Genomic DNA, 27,922 nt, shown 5'->3' on the forward strand with positions numbered 1-27,922 from the left:
TATTGTCGCATTATGAGTGTAACTCAAAAGTTTGACGCTAAAATGCAGTGGTGAGATATATTTAGTTGGAAACCACCAACACCTGTAAACATTCCCATCTGCTGTTTCATACAGTAAATAAGCCTGGCATATTTCCTTACCACTTTATGAATTCTATTCTTCCTTGTTCCTTCTTTTCAATGTCTTGTTTCATTTCCTGTAAAAGCAGTTGAAATTCTTTTACGGAATGTTAGTCATTCTTTCTTGGTTTCTTCATCTGCTGCACCCCAAGGCAGCCCTTCCCCTCCTCCACCTGCCTCCGCACCCCCAAGAATGGACACTGACTGCCCGTCTATAAATATCCCTCAGAAGGGGCCAGCTGCGTCTAAACACTCCCTGCCCCTCTAATGCCTCCTTGTCTGGTGTAGGTTTGCAGCAGGGGCCAGGGCCAAGAAGGTAGACTGTGCCTTCCTCAGAGAGGGCGAGATGGTGGATGAAGCTTAGGACCATACTGAAGATCTGACCTGGACTTAATGAGATCAAGGATTTGCTAAACTAGGAATCTCGTTTCAGGTTTTTGGGTAAAGTTCCATTCTTTTTTGTGGAAAAAGGAAGGTTTTACATTTGGGAGATTCAAAATGGAGTCAGGTGGTGGTGGTGGTGGTGGTGGTGGTGGTGGTGGTGGTGGTGGCGGCGGTGGTGGTGTGGCAGCTTTGGCCTCGTTCATCATGAATGAAGAAGAACTGAAGAGAAAGCAGAGGGAGAAGCTCAAGAAATTGCAGGCCACTGGAGGAAACCCTCGACCTCCACGTTCCTTGTTCTTCTTCACGCTCAAAAACCCTTTCCGCAAGACCTGCATCAACATTGTGGAATGGAAGTATCCTTCAAACTAACTCGATTTTAGTTGTTCAGATCCCTTTCTATAGCTTTGGATTGTGATTTGACGTTCATCTAGTTAGGATATTGAATCATATGCTGAGATAGGCATGTTTTAGAAAGGCCCCAGAGAGATGGTTTAGGATGCATGCCAGAAAAAGTACACAAACGTGGGTTTGTCTGTCTTACTCATCTTCAAAAAACCATAGTGAGATATTTGCTCCATGAAAGATATCTTGATCTGCGAGGTGGAGAAAATAAAAGAGTAATCCCCAGGTTTAGTGTCTCTCAAGGTGCTGAAATCTCTGTCTCAGTTGTGAACTGAAGGTGTTAAGCTTTTGTTATGTGTCAGACTCACCATGGTCAATTGGAAGTTGTTTCAGGCCTTTACTTGCAAGATGATAAGGATGAACCCCAGACTATTTACAGCCAGTCCGCAAAACGCTATTAATAAGACTTTAAACTAGTGTTAATTGTCCCAATTTACAGTTTTGTTCATTTTAACATGGCTCTATAGTGTTTTTAGCTGTTAAATTGGCAATTTTGTATATGCAAAATGATTAAATACACAAAGATATTTGTTAGAACGCTGTAAGTCTCTTTCATAACTGTAAGTTCCTAAATTCCCAACAAGAACAAGAATGTTCAACTGTGCTGCAGTTCAGAAAAAAGTAGGAAGTGACTTCGTTACTTCCTCTTTAAGAACACAATTGGAGACAAAGCAGCAATATACATTAAATATTTGCTTTACGAACTGAAAACTTTCTATTTTTGTTCCTGAGTAGTTCATAAAGTAAGAGGCATATAAATGGAAGTCTGAATAGGAGGTGTAATTTTGGAGCTATTTGCCTATGTGTATTTATACAGTATAATAATATTCTGGCTGTGTACAGCTGTTGTGTGGGATCACTAGTGGACATGATGCTGAGCTGGCAGGGAAATTCTAATTCCACACCCTAGTGGCAGAAATGCACACAAAATTGCAGAACAGTTTAAACTCAACAATAATAGATGATTATTAAGTAATTCTGAAGCCATAAGAATTGAGGAACATTTTGTCAGTGTGTCACTGATTATAATTTAGTTATGCTACTGACCAAATAACTGTCCAATATGCCTCTCTTTTATTTAAAAATTTGTTGACCAGTATTTGGCACTGGTCAACTGTTATTTTATAGTTAAATCTAATTTATGCCAGACCTGCTCATATCCATCACAAACTTGAATGTGAAAATCTTTACCTTGATCTTCCAGTGGTAGTTTGTGCCCAATGTTTTCCTGATCAGACTCCATCAGACCCTTTGAGATCATTATCCTGCTAACTATCTTTGCTAACTGCATAGCTCTGGCTGTGTTTCTCCCCATGCCTGAAGAGGACACCAACAACACCAACTTAACATTGGTGAGATGTTCTTAAATTACATGTATCATAAGAGAACATACTGATTAAACAAATAATCTCTGATTACTACAATTTACAAGAAATTTGCAGTGAAACATCAACCCATTTTGCAAATAAATTATAGATATAAAACATTATTGCACAATTAAAGGGATAGATATGTCTCAGACGCCTCAAGGTGTGTTGCCAGAGAATCTGAGAAACTTCCATATCCAAGATAAAGTGGTGTTCAGATCTTTGCCTGTTCAGGTCTTTGGAGGTATGCGTTTTGAAACTGATACATGTGCGCTAATTTTTTCTCACTGTTGACGTTTGCACTGAATTCCTTTGGATTAATAGCCAATGTGTGATTTACATAAATAAGCGTTTAAGTTAAATAAAATGATAAGTTAATAGGCCTACCTAGAATGTAATTCAGAAATGTTTTACTAACTGTAAATATATCATGCTAGCAGGTGCTGTTTTGTGTCGCATGTTTTATATTTAGTCTATGGTTTGAGATGTGCATGTCCAAAGGTACAAGTGTAGTGTTTAAAAATACACCCAAATCATAGGAGGGGATTTTCATGACGCATCTGATGAGGAAATGAATATAGATTTTATTGACGTGACTGTTCTGTCACACACTGAGGGTCCAAGACTTGCAAGATAATGAAATCATTTACCCCATGTGGAACTTTGCTGTTGTTGACCTAAATTGCCAAAACTATTTTCCTATGTGTAGGAATACTTAAAAATAATGATCCTCTTTACACAAGCTTATTTCATGACTCAAAGCTTCAATGGCGGTATGTAGGTCACACACTCTTTCCACTAGCGTGTGCAGTCATATTCTCCTGTCTCAGAACACAGGGTGTTATTACATTTCAGATGACACAAATCTGAGCCGCACTCACTTATTTACTCCCCTGGGGTTACAGTGATTTAAGCCGGCGTGGGTCATCCATTCCTTGGATACTAGTCATGAAAGAGGAGCTGAGAGTGGATCTCAGTAGTCATGGTCAGAATTAGTTGGATATGGCCTTTTAGTGTAGAGTGAGAGGCAGTGTGCTGTGTAAACATACAGATGGATCCTCACTGCACATCTGAGGAAGGTTGTTTGGTTTGGCAAAATGTAAAGTTTTGGGTTTTAGTGCCACTTTGCTTTTGTTTTTTTTTTAATGAATCATCCAAGCGAGGTAGTTGACAGTGATATAAAGCTGCTAAAACCTCTTCTGAGATATAAAGTCATTTTAGGATGTGGAAACACCAAAACATCCATGAATGTTCTTCAGAAAGTCAAAGAAAATGCCTTGTATTTTATAATGTACATTTTTTACGTTAAAGGGGTGGTTGATTATGATCACTAAATCGCATAAACAACAGCAAAGCTTAATGCAAAGGGAGATATTTTCTGTTTAAGGACTACAACAAACGGCTTGTGACATCACTAACCCTAAAATTTACATAAACCCTACCCCTGGGAACACACAAAAAAGTAGGCAAGGCCACGCTGGGCTGCTTTAGAGAAGAGGAAGAGTTGTTGTAGTAGAGTGATGTTACCATTTACGCCGGGCTGCTTCATAAACTAGGGTCAATTCAACGCTGGGTTTGCTCAAAAGATTAACATGATGGCACATGCTAGTCGATGAGTTGAATCAACTCCACGGCAACTACATAAATTTATCCACTAACCGTTCAGAAATGTCCAGATGCATTCTATAAGTTGTAACTTCTTCCTGAGTCTCTCCATCAATGTCTGGTTTGACACCATTACTGACAATCGTCATTTTGGCTGTGTGAGATTCTCCAACTTTGTTGTAGTAGAGCAACTGAAGAGCAAGCTGTTAAAGCTCCGCCCTCTTTTGGAAAGCGGGCTGGGAGCAGCAGCTCATTTGCAATTAAAGGAACATGCACAAAAACGACATGTTTTTTCTCACACCCAAATAGGGCCAAATTTGACAAGCTATAATAAATGATACGTGGAATATTTTGAGATGAAACCTCACAGATTCTGGATTCCTCAGAGACTTACATCTTGTAAAAGGGGCATTATAGGTCCCCTTTAAAATACTTCCAATCCAGCTTAATATGCAGAGATAGCTAAGAGTAAAAGCTTAAAGTTGGCATTAGTTAATGGTTAATGGTTTTGTGAACAAGAAAAAAAGTTAGGGTTTCTTTATCGTGAATTGATTCATTCATTTTAAACACTGGTATATTCTATAAAAAATACAATTTTGATTTCATGTTGACTTTAATAGAAATGTGACAGCAATGTTGTCATATCCCTCCTTTAACACTGTTTGTTTCCTTGCAGGAGAGTCTGGAGTACATCTTCCTGATCATTTTCACTCTGGAGTGCTTCCTAAAGATAGTAGCATATGGCCTCCTGTTCCATGAAGGAGCCTATTTACGAAATTGTTGGAACATATTAGACTTTGTTATTGTGTTCATGGGGTAAGATGACATTCAGAATGTCTAGAAGTCACAAAACACACACAATTGACAGCTGAAATTTATTCTCAAAACTCTCCTGAACTTTTTGTAGAGTTTGTGAGATATTAATAATCCATACAATATAATCTGACTTTGTGTTTTATATTCTTTAAGTAATACTCCTTTGAACTGCTTCCGCAGGCTCTTCACACTTATTGTGGACACCATCAACACAATAGCAGGAGTTCCCAAAGAGAAGGGAGGGGGGTTTGACATGAAGGCTCTTAGAGCGTTTCGAGTCTTGCGACCACTGCGGCTCGTCTCAGGAGTGCCCAGTAAGACTGAAAAAAATTAGAATATAATGTCTTTACCAAAAAGGTTGTGTGTTAAAAGTGTATTTGTTTTCATCCAGGCCTGCAGGTGGTGATGAGCTCTGTTCTGAAGTCCATGTTGCCCCTCTTCCACATTGCATTACTAGTCTTCTTCATGGTCACCATTTATGCCATTATGGGTTTGGAGCTGTTCAAATGTAAAATGCACAAGACATGTTACTACCAGGGAACTAGTGAGTCTTTTTATTTGGAGACTGATAACTGATCTTTAAACATATATTAAAGTGAATCTCATAACTGAAAACCAGTTTTGGATATGTAAAAGACAATACTTTAGTGTAAAGATAATGAATTGACAACGCAACACCAACACTGTTTGTTATCTAAGCTTTCAACCTCTGTTTCAGACATCATTGCCATCAGGGAGAATGAGAAGCCATCACCCTGTGCTCAGGCTGGACACGGGCGCCGCTGCACCATCAATGGCACTGAATGTCGGGCAGGTTGGCCTGGTCCCAACTTTGGCATCACCCATTTTGACAACTTTGGCTTTTCTATGCTCACAGTCTTTCAGTGTATCACAATGGAGAGCTGGACTGATGTGCTCTACTGGGTAATTATTTATGGGCATGATAGTCCTCTTTATTATTATATTGTAGAGAGACCAGAGGACAATCATTCATTTATTTTATGAGGCAATAATAAATCTACTGTATGCTGATGTTAAATTATTATTGATAGGCTACTATATCAATCAGTAGCCTATAAATTATGCTGATATTTAGAGCAATTAGGTTTTGATATTTGTTTTTATACAACACATAAGTACACAAAAAATTAATACTGAGTAGCCTACAGTTTAGATAAAATATATTTCCAGTTATTTTGTCCATTTTTGCTCCGCTGCTGAAATAGTTCCAAGCGAAGTAAAAGCAGAATTGTGGCTATTTAGTTGTGTAACTGTAGTGTTGTTCACGACTTTGACGGTTGTGCTGCCTCTAGCTGCTTTTTCAGTCGCGTTTTTAGGATGCCCTGTCGAGTTAAAAAGAGGTTCAACTTCTAAAATGGGTCTCGGAACCCTGCAGCTTTTATTTCCGTTTCTGAGCATCTTACGTTTTTTCCTTGAATTTTTGCAGCATCTCGCGCATCAATCTTTATTTTTGCGCTTTCCACTGCCCTGCATCATTATAACGGAATAATAAAGCGTTCTGTGTGAAAGACCCCTTAAAGGGTTAGTTCACCCAAAAATGAAAATGATGTCATTTATTACTTACCGTCATGCCGTTCCACACCTGTAAGACCTTCATTAATCTTCATTGTAGTCTACGTGATACGCAGGTAACGTATACGCCGTATACCCACTAGGGAAAGGTTAAGGATTTCCGTATACCCACTTAAAAAGCACGAGGATACGTAACCATCCAATAAATCACAATAAGATTTGTGGTTTGTTGCTTTTGACATGAAACAAAGTCTCATATTTCAAATTCTGCCCATTTTACTACGTAATAAAAAAAACATAAATACCGTTTTGGCGCTCTTTAATATGTCGTGACCGCTGTATGGCCTCATCAGTTCAAGACGCGGCAGCGTGAAGCGCACGTGAACTGGTTCTCTCTTCCGCTTTAATACCAGTTACAGCGCGAAATAAACATGAATAAACTTCTGAAGGTATGATAAAAGATACAGAACAACTTAATGAAATCCATATCATGTTTCGTGTATTCGAGTAATCAGTGTTTCAACCGCGGAAAGACGTTACAGCTTGTAAACAATGTCACGTAATCGCTGGGTTTGTCCATTTTCAACCCAACTTGGGTTGTTTTTAATCCAGCATTTTGTAATAATAGTTGCAACTTTAACTCTTAAATGTGCATTGAACTCATGATTCAGAGACCATATTCATATACCATCTAAGACTAAATGTAGATCTTAACTGGCTGAGTTAGATGGTGATTGACATTGGAAATATGTCATGCCAATAAAGTAAATTGAATTTGAATTTGAATTTTGGTGATTGACACTAAACAGTATAAAATCAGTCCAGAGCTGTTAATGTCATTGGCTGTTAAAGTCTTATGTTGATTATAATAAATTGACATGTTGATAACACACACATAGTCTTTCAAAATGCCCTCAATTTCATGTAGCCTAGATCAGATACATATGCATTAGCGGGTGTGGTGGTGTATGAGGTTGTGAGGGAAAAATCACAGTATACTCACTACAAAAAACTAGACTACACCACTGCAGAACACATAGGGAGCAATGACACTTCCTCTCTCAAGATCCATAAAGGTAGCTACTAAAAACATATTTAAATCGGTTCATATAGTGGTTCCATATTAATAAAGCGACGAGAATATTTTTGGTGCGCCAAAAAAACAAAATAACGATTTATATAGTGATGGCCGATTTCAAAACAATGCTTCAGGAAGATTCGGAGCACAAATGAATCAGTGTGTCGAATCTGATGTTCGGAGCACCAAAGTCATGTGATTTCAGCCGTTGGCAGTTTGACACGCGACATTCGATACACTGATTAATTTGTGCTCCGATGCTTCCTGAAGCACTGTTTTGTAATCGGCCATCACTAAATAAGTCATTATTTTGTTTTTTTTTGGCGCACCAAAAATATTCTTGTACTCACATGAACCGATTTAAACCGATACCGATATGTTTTTAGTACCTTTATGGATCTTGAGAGAGGAAGTGTCATTGCTCCCTATGGAGGCCTCACTGAGCCATCGGATTTCATCTTCAATATCTTAATTTGTGTTCCGAAGATTAACGAAGGTCTTACGGGTGTGGCATGAGGGTGAGTAATAAATGAAAGAATTTTCATTTTTGGGTGAACTAACCCTTTAACCTCGGTACATATCCAAGAAAAACGCAAAATAGTGTTTCATCTCTGAACGAATCAGAATCGTTTCGATTACTCACTCATTAAAACAGTCACTTGTCGCCACCTACTGCTGTAAAGATGTAACTTGTAAAAGAAGTCACTGAAAAATCCCCACCACTAATGCACAAGTCTATCTGGAACGCGATTATTTATAATTACTAAACTACAAAAAACATAACTTTAAAAACAAACACTAAATCCATATCTCATCTTTGTCAAAATCAAATATTGTGATGATTTGATCTTTCAGATTAATGATGCCATGGGGAATGACTGGCCCTGGATCTACTTCCTGACTCTGATACTGCTGGGCTCCTTCTTCATCCTCAACTTGGTCCTTGGAGTATTGAGCGGGTATGAGCTCGTTTAATGCAAGTTCTTAATGAACAGTTTTGATACTAGCTGCACAAATTTCAGTTCAGTCATCAATTATGGAAGTTGGAGATGAAATTAAATACAATCGTAGGCTAAATTTTTTTATTATTTCATCTCAGTGGCTAATGAATCAAGAAACATGGCTGAATGAGTTAATTTAAATGGTTTGTGGGACACAAATATGTTTAATCAACTTAAATGGCTCATAGACACATATACAGATATAACATGACCATACAGCCATTTTAGCAAATTCAACTACATAAGTGGCCTACATAAGAAATTATTTTTTCCTTTCTACAGGGAATTTACTAAAGAGAGGGAGAAGTCACGGTCACGAGGAGAATACCAACAAATACGAATACGACAACAAATGGATGAGGATCTGAAAGGTTACATGGAATGGATCACTCATGCTGAAGTTATGGATGGAGATTCTGAGGGTAATGGTGCTATCTATCTATCTATCTATCTATCTATCTATCTATCTATCTATCTATCTATCTATCTATCTATCTATCTATCTATCTATCTATCTATCTATCTATCTATCTGTCTGTCTGTCTGTCTGTCTGTCTGTCTGTCTGTCTGTCTGTCTGTCTATACAATATATCATCCAAATGGTAATTTAAGTGTATACTTGTCAAAGAGCGCAAGAACAGCATCATTAAAGTTTCTTACTACTTTGATTTACTCTCCAGCACTTCTTCTTCTTAGAAAGAACACTGATTCAGAGACAGATAGTTTATACCAGATGGAGGGGATCAACAAGGTGGTCTATTTCTAGTGAGTATGCAATCAAAAACAAAAGTATTCATCGTGATTCAACTGAAGACCGATTCTCCATGTTCTCATTTTGAAATCAACAGCCGTCTTGCACGCCGCTGGAACATTGTTTTACGTAGGAAGTGTCATACCTGGGTGAAATCTAAATTCTTCTACTGGTGGGTTCTCCTTGTTGTGTTACTCAACACTCTGGTCATTGCGACGGAGCATCATAACCAGACTGAGGGGTTAACAAGTTTTCAAGGTCTGTTTCATAAAGCAATACATTCCTAACTCCTATTTAGTTTGTTGGTTGTTATAAGGAATCTATCAAGTCTGAGATGTTGATGAGTTTTGGTTCTGTTTGCAGAAACTGCCAATATAATCCTGCTCGCCTGTTTCACGATTGAGATGGTTATGAAGATGTATGCGTTTGGTCTGAGAGCCTACTTCATGTCCATCTTCAACCGATTTGATTGCTTCGTGGTCACGATTGGACTACTGGAGATCTTCCTGGTCGTGTCAGGCATCATGACACCACTGGGGATCTCTGTGATGAGATGCATACGACTGCTACGCTTATTCAAGCTCACAAAGTAGGTTCACTTTTTAAAACCTACAGTAATAGAAATCAATCTTAAACTTTAAGTTAAGTTTCCAATATAATAATATTTATGTAATTTAAGTTGTAATTTCCAAATCTTGCCTCTTAATTCCTTCAAACTCCTTATTTTCCTGCAACAAATCACACTTCTAAAGCCTAATTTTAACATTTTTTTTACTGTAAGATAATACATGTTGCCTTGTTAAAGGATTAGTTCACTTTCAAATTAAAATTCCCTGATAATTTACTCATCCCCATGTCATCCAAGATGTCCATGTCTTCTCTTTTCAGTCAAAAAGAAATTAAGGTCTTTGATGAAAACATTCCAGGATTTTTCTCCATATAGTGGACTTCAATGGCCTCCAAACGGTTGAAGGTCAAAATTAGACGAGGAATAAGGGTCTTATCTAGAGAAACCATCACTCATTTTCTAAAAAAAAAATATATATTATATACATTTTAACCATAAATGCACATCTTGAACTAGCTCTCTTCTTCTTCTCTATTTGAATTCCAGCAGTGTAGACACTGCTAAGTGTATTACTGCCCTCCACAGGTCAAAGTTTGAACTAATTGTTATATACTTGCACTAGCATTTTGTATATGACAATTTAGTTCAAACTTTGACCTGAGGAGGGCAGTCATACACTTAGCAGTGTCTACACTGCTGTAATTCAAATAGAGAAGAAGAGAGCTAGTTCAAGATAAGCATTTATGGTTAAAATGTATAAAAAATTTAATTTTTTTTTTAGAAAATGAGTGATGGTTTCTCTAGATAAGACCCTTATTCCTCGTCTGGGATCGTGTAGAACGCTTTGAAGCTGCACTGAAACTGTAATTTTGACCTTCAACCATTTGGTGCCCATTGAAGTCCACTATATGGAGAATAATCCTGGAATGTTTTCATCAAAAACCTTAATTTCTTTTTGACTGAAGAAAGAAAGACATGAACATCTTGGATGACGTGGGGGTGAGTAAATTATCAGGACATTTTAATTTGAAAGTGAACTAATCCTTTAAATATAACATAAACTAATTGAATGATTTTATTTTATTTTATTATTCATTCATTCGTTCGTTTTTAATGTAGTATTTTTCTTTTCTGTTAAAATTATTGTTATTATTATCATTATTTCTACAATAAATGACCTCCCAAACACAAAATACCTGTTTCCTCCTCCAAGATTGCAATTTCCTCTCATTGGATTTTAGGTACTGGACATCACTTAATAACTTAGTGGCATCGCTTCTAAACTCAGTGAAATCCATCGCCTCCCTGCTCCTGCTCCTCTTCCTCTTCATCGTCATCTTCGCCCTCCTGGGAATGCAGGTGTTTGGTGGGAAATTCAACTTCCCTGACAGAGTGGTTCAGCGCAGTAACTTTGACAACTTCCCACAGGCCCTCATCAGTGTGTTCCAGGTACTCCGTCAGCAATTTTATTGACATTTTTCTCTGATTACAGAAGCTGTTTATGTGAGGTTGGCCTTTGTTTTCAGGTCCTAACTGGAGAGGAGTGGGACACGATCATGTACAATGGAATCATGGCTCATGGTGGACCTCAATCCCCAGGAATTCTTGTCAGCATTTACTTTGTAATTCTATATTTCTGTGGAAACTGTATCCTTTTGAAGCATATGTCATTATTTTTATGTCTCTGGTGTGTATTTGTCAGAAATGATTGGAGAGGGTAAATGGGAATGCAGTATTGTTTTTTAAAAGAATATAGCAAAGCATTTAATATAAAATGCACATTTGCCAATGTTTCTGCTGCTAAGTGGGAAGTGTTTCAGATCCTATAATGTTATATTGTTGTGATAAAGGTGTTTGGGATTTTTCTTAGCAAGCTGTTGATCAGTCGTTCTCTTGAATGTGTTCTTGGCCATCGCTGTGGACAATTTAGCCGAGGCTGAGAGTCTGACAGCAGCACAAAAAGAGAAAGCGGAGGAGAAAGCCCGGAGGAAACTCATGAGGTAGGAACAAATCTAGAGTATTTATACATACTCTACTGTTCAAACGTTCAGTTCAGTAGGCTTGTTTTTTTTGTTTTTTTTTTAAGAAATTCATACTTTTATTTAGCAAAGATGCATTAAATTGATCAAAAGTCACAGTAAAGACAATTATGACAATATTTCTATTTCAAATAAATGTTTAAATTCCAAATCAGTATATTAGAATAATTTCTAAAGGATCATGTGACACTGAAGACTGGATTAATGGCTGCTGAAAATTCTACTTTGAAATCACAGGAACAAATCATATTTTAAAGTATATTTAAATAGAAAACAGTTATTTTAAATTGTAATAATATTTCACAATATTACTAAGAACATTGCCAGAGAAGAGTGAGGAGGAGAAGGCCCAGCTTGCTAAGAGACTGATGGAGTCAAGGTCAAAAGCTGAGGGAATGCCCACCACAGCCAAGGTATGTTCGACACCACTCAGAACATTGCTTATTTTAGATAAACCTACTGCAGTGCTTTACTAGTTGGCTTTCTAGCTAGCACTGTCAAGATTATCCAAAATACAACAGCAAATTGAGTCTTTAATCATCCGTATCAAATTCAAGGCTTTGATGCTGGCTTAACTAAATGAACAAATGTAAATGAAACCTAAACCAGTTTCATCATGTGTTCATCTCCAGCTCAAGATAGATGAGTTTGAATCAAATGTTAATGAAGTGAAGGACCCTTTCCCTCCTGCGGACTTTCCAGGTAAGGTTTAAATAACATCTGAGGGCTTTGCACTTCATAAAATGCTGGCTCAGACCGCACACTACATCTTTAAACATGTAAAGGATGAAGTTCGAAGATAGCTGATCTATTATAAGTAAAATGTATTATTAGCTCCAGCCTCCAAGCTCATTTATGGAGCACATTTCAAACCACACTGCTGGCTATTTTCATGTGGTTCTTGAGCTGTGCTAAATTAAATGAACTGTACAGCATTAATGCTAATCAAAATAAATCTTAATAGATCACAAATAGATCTTTGAATGCATGTGATGTTTTTTTGAGTTGATTTAGTGTAATCCTTCATTCCTGCTCAGGTGATGATGAGGAAGAGGAACCAGAGATCCCAATCAGCCCCAGACCCAGACCCATGGCCGACTTGCAGCTCAAGGAAACAGTGGTGCCCATGCCCGAGGCCAGCTCCTTTTTCATCTTTGGCCCACAGAACAAGTGAGACTTTATGCCCTGTTTTTTAATACCATGTAGACCACCGAATTAAATTTAGGACCATACTTTAATTGTGCCTAACAAATGACCCCAAAATGAGGTGTTGGTGATGTGCTGTCAGTGGTTAGTAACTGATGCACTCTGTTGAAAGGTTCCGGAAGCTTTGCCACAGGATCATCAACCACACCACCTTCACCAACATCATCCTCCTCTTCATCCTCCTCAGCAGTATCTCCCTGGCTGCTGAAGATCCCATCGACCCCCATTCATTCCGAAACAAGGTACCAAAACTTTGATTACTGTATTGCTTTGACTGAACTTTTAGTTATCCGTTCATAAAAATCTGCGTTCATTCATTCATCCCACAGGTCTTGGCTTATGCCGACATTGTCTTCACGACTGTCTTCACCATTGAGATTGTGCTGAAGGTAACATGCTTGTCAACTTTATTTACCTTTCAGATTTGTGGTTTGGCTGACATTTAATTCAGCATTGACCTGTGTAATTTTAGATGACGGTTTATGGAGCGTTCCTGCACACTGGCTCTTTCTGCCGAAACTCCTTCAACATTCTAGATCTCATTGTTGTGGGTGTTTCCCTCTTGTCCATGGGCATGGAGTAAGTTCAATAATACTTTATGCTGTTTCAGTTGTTATTATACATCATCACCCCCAATCTCTGTTGGATAAAGCAGCTATTATTATATAGCTTTGACAAAGATGTTTTTTGTTTCTAACAAGGAATATTATTAATATTGGTTATAAAACAGTTAGTTCCTGTCCTTGATTCTGATTGGTCAATAGCTGTGTTTTATTCACGATAAAACAAGGCTATGACCGCTTCACCTAACGGTTCTGTGTATCACTACACACCCTTAGAAACCTTAGCAACATAAACTGTATGTTCTCAGTTGATATTGTTTATTGAAGCTTACTGTATTATGTAGAAGTGTACTGTGAGGAAAAAGATTGAGTGAGCGAGTTTATTACCTGCATTACTCCGCTTCGCATCGTGCCTAACTACGCTCTTCAGCCCGCTTATTCACGATACAACACAGCCTCTCGTAACTTATTGCTTACATATAAACTACAAAGACAGCCTGTCAAATAATAATAAAAAAAAAATTGTTAACCATTTCACCCACATGAATTCTTCCACTAATGAACACAGGCAGAATTTAGCAGAATTTACTATTTAGCAACACTACTAATGAATCTACAACATGAGATGTACAGTAAGAACAGTGTACAAATGACTCTTATGACCCAGTTCTTTTTAATGAATCAGAAACACACTGTAGCAGGCATGACCAGTTTCGTCCAATTTCTGAGCCAAAAACATATGGCGCGACCAATATCCTCCTGGGACCCAGACTTCTGTCCTCTGTAGTGGACATTATATTTTAGTGGTTTTCTCTGACATCATACATGTCACAATTTTAAGTCTGGATGTCCTGTAAAGAGCACATTCAGGGCTTTGCAGAGATACTAGATTTTTAGAGGTTTCCCCATTACAACAGCAACTTCTTGGTCTTTAAATATGACTAAAAAAATGAAAATTAGCACTCTTATGGAAATATGATAATATTTTGTGATTATTTAAATTGGATTAATTTTCAAATTGTTTATTATAAATCAACATCTCAGGAAAATGTTATGGGGTTTCAAATCAAAATATGACTTTCTGTTATGAAACAGAACATTGATTTCATACATGTCCACTGTAGAGGACACCAGGACTTAAATCATGTTTATCAGGCATTTCAGGAGACACAAGGGAAAGAAATTATACATCAATATTCCTATTAATTATTAGATATTATTATGAAAATGTTGCCAATTATTGCTCCCATTATTACACTTCTTTTTTCATTGCATGTTGCTCCAAGAACACATTAATATGCAAATTAGATACAGTGTATAGATACATTGTATTGAATGGGAAAACCCATGTATGGCCATTTTACCCTCATACTGCATAAAGTAAAATGGTATATCAATTAATTCCATTATATGTTTCATAACATAGTTGAGAATCATCTTTATACAAAGTTTGGTTAAAAACAATCCTGAAGCCTAAAAATTGATTGGTGATTAAAAAAAATCCCATTGTTTTTGCCTATACATGTCATTTCATGTCATTTTATTTTTTAAACAACTTAGTCCTGGTGTCCACTACAGAGGACATAGCATAACATATGAATAAAATATAATTTTTTTAAAATGTTATTTTTTCATTTGTTGCTTATGCGCTAAACAATATAATGACGTAAAAAAATACTAAATAAAAAAAAAAAAAAACATTTGGGGGTCTCAGGAGGATATAGTCCAAATGATTCTGGAATGAATGACTCATTTGAGGCTGTCCTTTTTAATGATTCAGAAACACATAGTGCGACCAATGTAGTCCAAATAATTCTGGAATGAATGACTCTTATTAATCTTTTTTTAGTGAATCAAAAACACATAGCATGCCCAATGTAGTCAAAATGATTCCCAAACAAATGACTTTTATTACTTGATTCTTTTTAGCCAAACAAATCCATTCAGCATGACCAGTGTAGTCTAACCGATTCCTGAATGATTTGACTCATAGGAGTCATTTCTTTTTAGTGAATCAAACACATAAAGCAACTTACTGTGAATTTTGTTAGTAGTATTTTAATTTACAAATTAATGAAATATGTTTGTTTTTTTAGTTCGTCTTTTTAATTAATATACAGTCAAGGCCAATAATTGGACTGCATTATTGGATTGCAGGTCTAGTACCATCTCAGTGGTGAAGATTCTCAGGGTGTTGAGGGTACTAAGACCTCTAAGGGCCATCAACAGAGCCAAAGGGTTAAAGGTGTGTATGTGTTCAGCATCCAAACTAAAAATCGGCTTTGATTTGTGATGTGGCATTTTTATATATAGATAACTGCCATCAAAACTATATTGATGACTTTTTTAAATGCTGATAACAAATGGTTGCTTTAGTACTTAAGCAGTCTTACAAGCGTGATACATAATAGACGCTAAATGTACTTAAATTCCCTTCTCCAGCATGTGGTCCAATGTATGTTTGTGGCCATAAAGACCATTGGTAATATCGTTTTGGTCACCATGCTCTTGGACTTCATGTTCTCCTGCATAGGAGTGCAACTCTTCAAGGTGAGACAACCACCATATTGTGCTATAAAACACTGCATTTTGAAATGAAATGAAAGTTGCTGTATGCTAAATGTATTAACTTTATTCAGGGGAAATTGTTCTATTGTACGGACCCCTTGCAAAAGACAGCAGAGGAGTGTCGGTGAGTATTTTTAGCCACATTTCTTTGAATTTCACGCTCACGTTGCTGCTGAAAAGTATCTTAAACATGGCCCTTGCCTTTGGTTGTTTTTAGAGGAACATTTTTAAAGCATGTGCAAAACTCTCTTCATGACACGGAGGTCCATCAGCGCCAGTGGGTCAACAGCGACTTTAACTTTGACAATGTGCTGAACGGCATGCTGGCTCTCTTTACCATTTCCACATTTGAGGGCTGGCCAGAGTAAGTGTGTGAAAATCTCATCCTATTTGTATCTTCATGTGACTTTAATGTCAGTAACGTGTTACACACAAAACCTTCCTTCCCTCACCTTCGACAGGATCCTTTATAGGGCCATAGACTCAGATAAAGTGGACACAGGCCCTTTGTACAATAATCGTGTGGGTATCTCCATATTCTTTGTCATCTACATCATCATCATTGCCTTCTTCATGATGAACATCTTTGTGGGCTTCGTCATCATCACTTTCCAAAAACAAGGAGAGCAGGAGTACAAGAACTGCGAGCTGGACAAAAACCAGGTAACCAGCATGAGACGGCTGATCTCTAATGTTCTTATTCACATGGGATTTGATCCAGTATATTGAATGTCAAAATGTTGAACAAAATATCTTATTTACAATATACATCTGCATTTTATATACCTGTTTTTTTCTTTAACTCCACTTTTATTGTATATACATATCAGGTTTATGATGTCCATGCAACAGGGCTCACTGTGTTTTAGTGATTTCACAATTATCTTTTCTTGCTGTCTCGCCCATCACCAGCGTCAATGTGTGCAGTATGCACTGAAAGCACGACCGCTCAAATGCTACATCCCGAAGAACCCGCACCAGTACCGTGTGTGGTATTTCGTGACCTCCTGCTACTTTGAGTATCTCATGTTCTTTCTCATCATGCTCAACACACTGTGTCTTGGAATTCAGGTAAGCAATTAAATAGGAGTTACATTTATTTACAACTAATGATATACACTACTGTTCAAAGTTTTTTTTTTTTTTTTTTAGGTACAACTGTTTTCCAAATTGATGATAATAATAATAAATCAAACCAAACCAAACCAAACCAAATCAGCATATTAGAATGATTTCTGAAGGATCATGGGACATTGAAGACTGGAGTAATGGCTTCTGAAAATTCAGCGTAGCTATCACAGGAATAAATTACAAATTTAAAATATACTAAAATAGAAAAGACTTATTTTAAATTAAAAATATTTAACCATATGAATTTACTGTATTTTTGATCAAACAAATACAGCCATGATAAGCATAAGATACGTCCTAAACTTCCCAAACTTTTGAACATTAGTGTAATTCAGTCAATATTTGGAATTTTTTTAATGTGTAATTTTTTTAATAAGTGTTCTTTTTTTGGTCAATTAGCAAGGCTTTGTTTATGTACTTATACACAATTATTTTTATCATGTTTTATTGAGATTAATTTTATTATCAAATTGCTTTTTCCAAATTGATCAATTTTCAAATGAATTATTTCACATTATTGTATTAAATGTTATGTAATTTTATTGCTGCATGTAATATTTACTATCTTTAAGTTCAAATTATATTGCCTTTAAAGGTGCCCTAGAATCAAAAATTTAATTTACCTTGGCATAGTTGAATAACAAGAGTTCAGTACATGGAAATGACATACAGGCGAATCTCAACATAACAGTAACAGTAGGGATCATTAATATGTATGACCCCAATATTTGCATATGCCAGCTCATGATCAAGGCATTAGACAAGGGCAGCCAGTATTAACGTCTGGATGTGCACAGCTGAATCATCAGACTAGGTAAGCAAGCAGGAACAATAGCGAAAAATGGCAGATGGAGTGATAATAACTGACATGATCATTGATATCATGATATTTTTAGTGATATTTGTAAATTGTCTTTCTAAATGTTTTGTTAGCATGTTGCTAATGTACTGTTAAATGTGGTTAAAGTTACCATCGTTTCTTACTGTATTCACGGAGACAAGAGCCGTCGCTATTTTCGTTTTTAAACACTTGCAGTCTGTATAATGCATAAACACAACTTCATTCTTTGTAAATCTCTCCAACAGTGTAGCATTAGCCGTTAGCCACAGAACACAGCCTCAAACTCATTCAGAATCAAATGTTAACATCCAAATAAATACTATATTCCCATAATCCGACGCATGCATGCAGTATGCATGACGAACATCTTGTAAAGATCCATTTGAGGGTTATATTAGCTGTGTGAACTTTGTAAATGCACTGTAATATAGTCGAGAGCTAAAAAAATTAATTAAAAAAAATCTATGGGGTATTTTGAGCTGAAACTTCACAGACACATTCAGGGGACACCTTAGACTTATATTACATCTTGTAAAAACTGGTTCTAGGGCACCTTTAAATTGATAATTAAAAACCCTTAACATTTACCATTATTTACAACCCAATAAAATAAAGCTTAAACCCATTCAGTCAGTATGTTGGTCAGAACAATGTTCAGTCTGTATAATATATAATAATACAGTCCAAATACATCTAGAAAATGTCTGCTTTGTTCATCTCTTGTTTCTCTAGCACTGCAACCAGTCTGATCATATAACCAAACTCTCTGACACTCTTAACCTCATCTTCACTGTCCTGTTCACTGGCGAGATGATTGTCAAACTCATTGCATTCAAAGCAAAGGTACTCGTGTTTCCTCAATATGAAACTGTGAATAAGAAGATGTGCTCTATTTTATGACATATTTTGTGTCTTCATACAGGGTTACTTTGGAGACCCTTGGAATGTGTTTGATTTCATCATCGTGGTCGGTAGTATCGTTGACGTGGTCCTCAGTGAGGTTGATGTGAGTATGACAACAGTTTGAGGCTACGCAAGTATGTAAAAATATTGTCACAGTGATTTATATGTTTTGTAAATGCCTCTACAAAAGCTAAAGCATTTCAAATGGCGACCAACAATGGCTTGTATTTTAAACCTGTATTTAGCGATACATGAAGCACAGACCACAGCAAGCAGTCAATAGCAGCATTAGTGCACAGGAGGTACCAATTTCATCAGCACAGCTCGATTTTCTTATCATCCAATCAACTTCATTCATCAGTGGCCATTGATGGGCTCATTTTCATGATTCATTTCACTTGTGTTAATGAACCACCCTCTTTCCATCTCTCACAGCTGCTTAATACACACTGCTGCACATACTCGAGAGTGATTTGATGCACTTTTTATTGTCTATAAAAATAACCACTTGTTTTGGAAGTGTGATCCATAATTGTGATGTTATGTTGATGTTTGTCTCTGATTCCCAAGATGCATTGCCGTTTCTCTCATGCGCTGCATTCACACCTTTCATCCCTCATCCTGACTTCTCATCTCTCTGTTCCCCTCAGGCTGCTCTGGAGACCAGTGGAGGAATCTGGTGTCTACATGGTTGTGCTGTAAATATCATTTTGCACTGCATGGGACTGCTGTGAAAACACAAACTACTCGCATTATCTCATTCTACAAGATGAACAAGGAGAACTGAATGTGTTAGATATCCATTAATAATCTTGACCTTAGTGGCTCAATCAACAGATCATTTTTGTTTTGTCTCAGTCGCTTGCCTAAATGGTCTGATTTGAAAGGGTATGAATTCATTATTCATTATAATCGATTTAGGTAAAGTCTGTCTTGACTGCATTTTATATAAAAGCTTAAATATTTACAAAATATCTACCATGCATGATACTGCATTTTGGTGTTGCTATGTATTTTGGCATTATATTATATTATATTATATTATATTATATTATATTATATTATATTATATTATATTATATTATATTATATTATATTATATTATTCAGAAGTATAAAGACTTGTGTTTCATAACTGATATTAGTAATGAAAAGAAACTATTTGATTTTCAGGAAGTGAATCCAATGCAGGCGATTGCTGTAAGTACATTCTCCTGGTTTGTTTTCTTGTCTAAAATTATAGCTTTTAATATTTTATTTGTTTGTTAGGTGGAATTAATATATTTCTCTCATAATTTTACTCCATTATAGGATGCAGAAAATGTCAGAGTTTCCATCACATTCTTCCGACTGTTCCGTGTGCTACGTCTCATTAAACTGCTCAATCGCTCAGAGGGGATCAGGAACCTTCTGTGGACCTTTATTAAGTCCTTCCAGGTGAGACAAGAGAATTACAAATCAACATCTATAGATCACAAAAGAAAATTAAAATGTTTAGGGCCAGTTTTTAAAGAAATTAACTTTTATTCAGGAATGGATGCATTAAATTGTGATATTAAAGACATTTATAATGTTACAATAGATTTCTATTTCCAATAAATGCCGTTCTTTCAAACTTTCTAATCATCAAAGAGTCCTGATTATTGTGTTTTGCTGTGTTTGATCAAATAAATGCCTAGTTCTCTCACAATACTCTACATGGCACAGGCTGATGGGTCCTTAAAGGTTTAGTCCACTTTTAAATAAAAATTTTCCTGATAATTTACTCACCTCCATGTCATCCAATATGTTCATGTCTTTCTTTTGTCAGTCGAAAAGAAATTAAGGTTTATGATGAAAACATTCCAGGATTATTCTCCTTATAGTGGACTTCAGTGGCCTCCAAACATGATACAAGACGAGGAATAAGGGTCTTATCTAGTGAAACAGTCATTTTCAAAAAAAAAATACAACTGTATATGCTTTATAAACACAAATTATCGCCTTGCACATGCTTCTGCTTTCCGTATTCCTCAAAACGCTTACGCCGGATGTCCTACACCTTCCCTATTCTACTTACGGAACGAACGCAGTGCCAGAATAGGGAAGGCATAGGACATATCGAAAATGACCAATCGTTTCGCTAGATAAGACCCTTATTCCTCGTCTGGTATTGTTTAAAGCCCTTTGAAGCTGCACTGAAACTGTAATTTTTACATTCAACCGTTTGGAGGCCATTGAAGTCCACTATAAGGAGAATAATCCTGGAATGTTTTCATCAAAAACCTTCATTTCTTTTCGACTGAAGAAAGAAAGACATGAACATCTTGGATGACATGGGGGTGAGTAAATGTTCAGGAAAATTTTATTTAAAAGTGGACTAATCCTTTAATGCAAGCTGATGATATTTACAGTGTTAACTGCTTGGCGCAAGCTGATTGGTTCATGTCTCATCTGCAGCCAAAGAGCTTGTTGTTCAACATTTAAATGGCTGGTTATCATTCACTATAGCAGTTGCAGCACACTTTCAGAGTTCGTCTAAAACACTCCACCTTCCCCAGCTCCACCTGTATAGATCTGCTATGGGTAATTGATATATGATATTTGCGCAGCAGCAGTATGTCTTACATACAGCAGCGTATTGGTGTATGTATTGGCAGTAGCAAGTTCCTGTACATGATGAGCAAAAGAGACTTAAAATTAAGTAAACCTTGTTTTAGCTTTAACTGAATGTATCTTACAGTATATGATGATGTGTTCCTCCTGCAGGCACTGCCTCATGTGGGTCTTCTCATTGTCATGCTCTTCTTCATCTATGCTGTCATAGGGATGCAGGTAAGCTTAACTTATCTGGTTTCCCTCAGTTGTTTAAATGTCCTATCTTCTTATATTCCTTGTTATATTCTCTCTTCTCCAACTCTCATTCTTCCTCTCTCTTTCTCCTTCTCTCCATAGATGTTTGGTAAAATAGCCCTGGTCGATGGTACAGAGATTAATCGCAATAACAACTTCCAAACTTTCCCCCAAGCTGTTTTGGTATTGTTTCGGTGAGTCAACCATATACTTTTTTTGCTTGTTTGTTCTCTAATACAAGTAATTCTTTGCAAACTGTTTAATGCAATCTCAGCTTAAGAGCTCATATACAGTAGTGCAACATTTTTGTTGTTGTTGAATAATGTGTGTGTGGGTTTACAGGGTTGCCACTGGAGAGCAGTGGCCTAATATCATGTTAGCCTCTATGTACGGGAAGCTCTGTGACCCCAAATCGGACTACGGCCCTGGAGAGGAGTATACCTGCGGCTCCAGCATTTCTGTCTTCTACTTCCTCAGCTTTTACATGCTGTGTGCATTTTTGGTAAGCAAATAATGAGGCTCTTGTTTCTCAAGAAAGTTCAAATGCAATGGGATTTTATTGTTGTTTAGTTTAACAGAGATTAGTTTTTACATGAAAAACAACCCAGAAGTATTGTTGAAATTATTCTCTTCCTGAATAGGTTATCAATTTGTTTGTGGCTGTCATTATGAACAATTTTGACTACCTCACTCACGACTGGTCAATCCTCGGCCCGCATCACCTGGATGAGTTCAAAAAGATCTGGGCGGAGTATGACCCTGAAGCAACGTGAGTGAAATCACATGAGGCTCCAATGCAAATGACATCTTTTCCTGTAGCTTTGTGCTTTGGATGTTGTCAACATTTTATGAATACATTGTCTTCTGTCCTTATAAAGGGGACGAATCAAACATCTGGATGTAGTCACTCTCCTGCGGCGGATACAACCACCGTTGGGTTTTGGTAAATTTTGTCCCCACCGCTCAGCATGTAAGGTAAGACAATTGCCATTTCATTTTTAGTTTTGTTCAAAGTACACTACCATTCAGTTTGAGTTTGAGTTTGGATTGGTAAGGTTTTTAAATGTTATTGATGTTCTCTTATTCTCAGCGAGACAGCATTTAATATGAGATATTATTACAATTTTAAAATCATTTGAATACATATTAAAATGCAATTTATTCCTGTGAAGGCAAAGCTGATTTTTTAGTAGCCATTACTCAAGTCTTCAGTATCACATGATCCTTCAGAAATCATTCTAATATGCTGATTTGAAGAAACATTTGTTACTATAAATAACAATGTAATCAATTGTAACAATGTAAGAATTTAGAATTTAGATGAATTTAGATCAATTTAATGCATCTTTGCTGAATACTAATGCTAATTTGAATTTCAGTCTTTTGATCTAAATTCAACATGTATTTCAAAACCGTATCTTCAAATTCCACCTCAGCGCCTGATTTCCATGAACATGCCGCTGAACAGTGATGGCACAGTGACATTCAACGCCACTCTCTTCGCATTGGTCAGAACAGCTTTGAAAATCAAAACTGAAGGTGTGTAACTGAAATCAAATTTAATTAGCAGTCAATTTCTGAACATAATATTTAATTTACATTTTTCTGTTAGGAAACTTTGAGCAGGCCAATGAGGAGCTGAGAGCCATCATTAAGTCGATCTGGAAACGCACCAGTATGAAGTTGTTGGACCAGGTCATTCCACCCATTGGAGGTGAATTCACTGAAGTCATTCATGTTTAATTAAGTTTTTAAACAACAGTCCATGTCTGACTACTACAATGTGGTTTTATTGGCTGTAGAGGACGAAGTCACCGTTGGAAAGTTCTATGCCACCTTCCTGATTCAGGAACATTTCCGCAAGTTTATGAAGCGGCAGGAGGAATACTACGGTTACAGGCCCACCAAGAAGAACACTGATGAGATTAAGGTGCACTTTATGATACATGCTTGCATTAATATCAAACCAAGTGGCTTTTGTTTTAAAGATAGGAAAATTTATATTTTTCAAGGAAAATAAAGAAGTTTGCTAGGTTGCAAATGATAAAAACAACTATTTGCTTTGCTCTCGTACCTTGTACATGTGCTCCTTTGATTTTGCAGGCAGGTCTACGCAGCATCGAGGAGGAGGCAGCACCTGAACTGCACAGGGCCATCTCAGGTGACCTGATCGCTGAGGATGAGATGGAGCGTGCCATGGAGGGCGGAGAGGAGGGCATATACAGGGTCTGTAATAAAGCATCTTCTTAAGGAAGTGGATAAATGTAGATATAGACATCCATCTGGACTTACAGCCTCTGTGTCTCTATCTATGCAGAGGACAGGAGGTCTCTTTGGACTCAACGCAGACCCCTTCTCCTCTGAGCCCAACAGCCCCCTATCCACACAGATGACCAGCCAGAGGCCCCTGCAGTTTGTGGAGACTCGACCGGAGGATGTAGAGTCCCCTCCAGACTCCGTCTTCCTCCCGAACGCTGTATTCTTCCCTGATAACATGCCAACGACAACCAACACCAATAACAATGCCAAATTTATTGAAGAGTGAGTGGATAACTATAAAGAAAAGTGCACTTAATGTGTATCTGTAATGGTCATGATGCTCATCTGATGTTTTTCAGTATGTCATCCAGGTTTACTTTTGAGAGTGAGTCACTGTCAACTGCTGCAACCAGAAACTATTCATACGAGGACATAAGTGAAAACAGTAGGTGACCGAAGAACAAAAGAAATGTTTTTATTGTGATATTATTGTCAGGATAATCAACAATATTTTATACCTTAATGATTGTTTTACATAAGTACATTTAAAGTGCTGTTTTATTTTTTATTAAATGTTATTAATTTTTAATTAAAGGCAGTATAACAAATGCCTCCATGTACATTCAAAGGTTTGGGGTCAGTACGATTTAAAAAAATAAATAAAAAAATAATTGTTTTATTCAGCAAGTACACGTAAAATTGCTCAAAAAGTAACATTAAAGACATTTATAATGTTACAAAAGATTTCTATATCAAATAAATGCTGTTATTTTGAACTTTATTGAAGAATTCTAAAAATTCTACTGTACCAAAAAAAATATTAAGTAGCACAACTGTTTTCAACATTGATAATAATAAGAAATGTTTCTTGTGCAGTAAATCAGCATATTAGAATGATTTCTAAAGGATCATGTGACACTGAAGACTGGAGTAATGATGCTGAAATTTAGCTTTGCCATCAGAGGAATAAATGACATTTTAAAATGTAATACAAAAGAAAAAAGTTTATATTAATATTTCACAATATTACTGTTTTTACTGTATTTTGATCGAATAAAAGCATAAGAGACTTCCTTCTAAACATTAAAAAATTTTGACCCCAAACTTTAACATTAAAAATATATTATAATCTATCAAGCATATTATAATCATCATACGATGAAGAAAATGCATTGATTATCATTATATTGACAGAAATCTTCACATTTTATTGTATAAATGACATCATTTCCTGTGCGACCAATAGGAGACTCCAGTTTGTATGTGGGCGGAGTCTCAAGTGTTGATGACAGAAGGCTGTCAGATTCCACCGTGAGGACCGATATCACACAGGTGTGGACAAATGTCACATATCCTGAGCTAAACAAAGACTTTTTGATATTCCTGACACCTATGTTTATGTGTGTGACTCTTTCAGTTCCCATATAATCCCTCATATGGAGCATCAAAGAACCAGAGAGCAGCACCAGAAGCTTCACCAGCCACCGACAAACTCATTCAGCAGGTAAACTACACCAGGCCACATCTCATGTAGTCTACATTTATTACAGACCTTCTCAGGAAAGACTCTTAAGCTGTATTTTCCTTTAATCTTCAGGCACTGAGAGACGGTGGTCTAGACTCCTTGGCTGATGATCCACAGTTTGTTTCTGTGACTAGGAAGGAGTTGGCAGAAGCCATTAATATTGGTGTGGCAGATATGGAGGGCATGGCTCAGGGTATTGTAAACGGGCAGAGCGGCAAGGTAACAAAACGTAAACGGCGTCCCATCCCAGTTCCACCAGGCACCAAGCCAGCCAAACCCAATGAAGACACTAGTGCAGTGTAGATACATACTGAGAGACATTGAACAAATTCATCAGCCTGAATTCTCTGCCATTGTACAAAATCACTTGCTTCACAGTTTATGAACAGGTAGTGCTGTTTGTTTTACAAAGATCTGTAGTCTGCCATACAAAGTCTGGTGATTTTTATTTCAGCTGGCTACTCTGATTCAGGACTTGTTTGTTTTTTGGTGACTGAATTTACCAAACATCCTCAATAAAAGTGTTCACACTTCTGTTCTGTGAACATTTACTGTTGAGTGACTTGCATAATACAGACAAATGCCTGAAAACGTTGTAATGCGTGGACACAGAGACACGAAGGCAAGTCTTTTCTTTTGTTTGTCACATGTGCCTATGGTTTAAACTGCACATATTTGTAACACTATAACAGCTGACTGCTCGCTGTTAAGTTACATTCATAGGACACACATTATTTAAGAAATTATTGATTTTCTTTTTTTTTTTTTTTGGTATTTAGTTATAACATTATTTGTTATTACACTGGACGGGGTTCTAAATCTTGGCTTCTTGTTTACAGGAAAATGTTTAGCAGGTCGAAAGGTGCACGGATTCTAAACAGACATATTGGTCCTAAATTCTTTCTTTTCTTTTTTTTTATTTAAATGGGAAGTGATTGCATGCCTGTGCTCTGTGTATAACATGGCAAGTACAATATGCAAAGCACTTCTTTTGTGTTTTTACATTTACTCACTTTATCCAAAATGACTTAGAAATGATACAAGAAGGTACATTAAGGGCTTGTCTGATAAAATTAAAAGTTTTTTTCTGCAAATTGAAATGCATGTTCATATGTTTCACATGAGCCTTTACATTCTTCAAAAGAATCTTCCTCAGTGCTCATAATGGGATTGAAAAACAATACATTTTTTCTGGATTTTTTTTTTTTTTCATCATTCAATGACTTGTATATTTGTTGTATAGTACAGTTGAGATAGGACAGTGGAAGAAAAGAGAAAGAATGGGACGCAGGCTGGATTGAACTGTGTCCCTTTGAGAACAACTGTTTTTTTGTTTTTTGTTTTAGTGTCGTGCATTACCCAATACCCACAGGTGCTGACACCCTTATCCTTAGGGGCGGTTTACACAACACTGTTTTCAAATAAAAACTGAAAACTTTTAATGCGTTTTGGCCGTTTATTTACACGACAATGGCGTTTGGGGGGCCAGAAAACAGGTTTCAAAGTGCAAGTTTTTGAAAACGATACCGTTATTGTAAGCGTTTTCAGTATATAAGAGCATAGTTTATCATTACAAAGTGACTTCGCCATTTACAGGGATGCGTTTTTTATCTTTTTCGCTGATTCGTGTTTTGACAACATTGTAGTCTGTATGCGGAAAACGCAAAGGAAAAAACTTTTCAGTTTTTGTTTTCTAAACGTACCCTTACGTAAAAATATTTTAGTAGGCTAAGGAGTTTTCTGGGGACATGAGGTGTAGATGTTGACATGTGCTGCTCCTTTTAACTGTTATTTTCTACACTGGGTGAGGTGCAAACTGCAGAGGCATTGTGTGCACGGAGTAAACATAATGATTATTGTAGTTCTACTCTAAATGTGAGCATGCATTTACTAATCTCACTTGCACAAAAACAGATTCAGTATTTCTCAAAAAAGAATAAAAACGGTGAAATGCAAGCTCAGAATATTAAGCACACCTGCAATAATAGGTAAATAATGCAAATATACTTATGTATTTAATCTCACTTTATTAAATGTCTTTGCTGCTGACCAAGACTCACTTCAACCATACTAATATGCAAAAACGGCTTTTATCTCATATGTGTTTAATTTTTTATTGCTGATGCAAGTGTTGAACTTTTGTCTTCCGTGTCCCATTTTATGGCAGCACAGCTGAAAGGTTTGTTTGAGCTGCGACCTCTACTGTACAGACGTGAATTTGCATTTCCTTCAGCCTGAGGCATTTTCATTTCACTTCTGGCGTAAAAATATAACTTTTCCCCCCGGTTTCACAAACAAGGCTTAAAGGGTTAGTTCACCCAAAAATGAAAATTCTGTCATTTATTACTTACCCTCATGCCGTTCCACACCCGTAAGACCTTTGTTTATCTTCGGAACACAAATTAAGATATCTTAGTTGAAATCCGATGTCT

General features: G+C 36.8%; 1 protein-coding gene across 1 annotated transcript; it reads left to right on the forward strand.

Moving 5' to 3' along the window:
- Positions 1-692: 692 nt before the first annotated feature.
- cacna1sb (calcium channel, voltage-dependent, L type, alpha 1S subunit, b) lies at positions 693-27,790 on the forward strand. Its single transcript, XM_067395035.1, has 45 exons — positions 693-856; positions 2,152-2,257; positions 4,554-4,693; positions 4,874-5,007; positions 5,085-5,237; positions 5,412-5,617; positions 8,160-8,263; positions 8,588-8,727; positions 8,986-9,070; positions 9,154-9,314; positions 9,420-9,645; positions 10,866-11,073; positions 11,151-11,271; positions 11,510-11,624; positions 11,980-12,076; positions 12,296-12,365; positions 12,701-12,833; positions 12,982-13,111; positions 13,199-13,258; positions 13,342-13,448; positions 15,590-15,677; positions 15,875-15,982; positions 16,072-16,124; positions 16,218-16,364; positions 16,462-16,663; positions 16,913-17,071; positions 18,705-18,815; positions 18,895-18,978; positions 19,526-19,573; positions 20,048-20,074; positions 20,186-20,311; positions 21,623-21,688; positions 21,809-21,900; positions 22,049-22,208; positions 22,348-22,475; positions 22,585-22,681; positions 23,143-23,245; positions 23,319-23,420; positions 23,509-23,636; positions 23,810-23,932; positions 24,024-24,247; positions 24,325-24,410; positions 25,212-25,297; positions 25,383-25,469; positions 25,563-27,790. Exons 1-45 carry the CDS (start codon positions 708-710, stop codon positions 25,791-25,793), a joined length of 5,511 nt encoding a protein of 1,836 aa, XP_067251136.1. The 5' UTR covers positions 693-707; the 3' UTR covers positions 25,794-27,790.
- The last annotated feature ends 132 nt before the right edge of the window (positions 27,791-27,922 follow it).

Source organism: Chanodichthys erythropterus, chromosome 9 (assembly GCF_024489055.1).
Source record: "Chanodichthys erythropterus isolate Z2021 chromosome 9, ASM2448905v1, whole genome shotgun sequence".
In the NCBI taxonomy this organism is placed as follows: Eukaryota; Metazoa; Chordata; class Actinopteri; order Cypriniformes; family Xenocyprididae; genus Chanodichthys; species Chanodichthys erythropterus.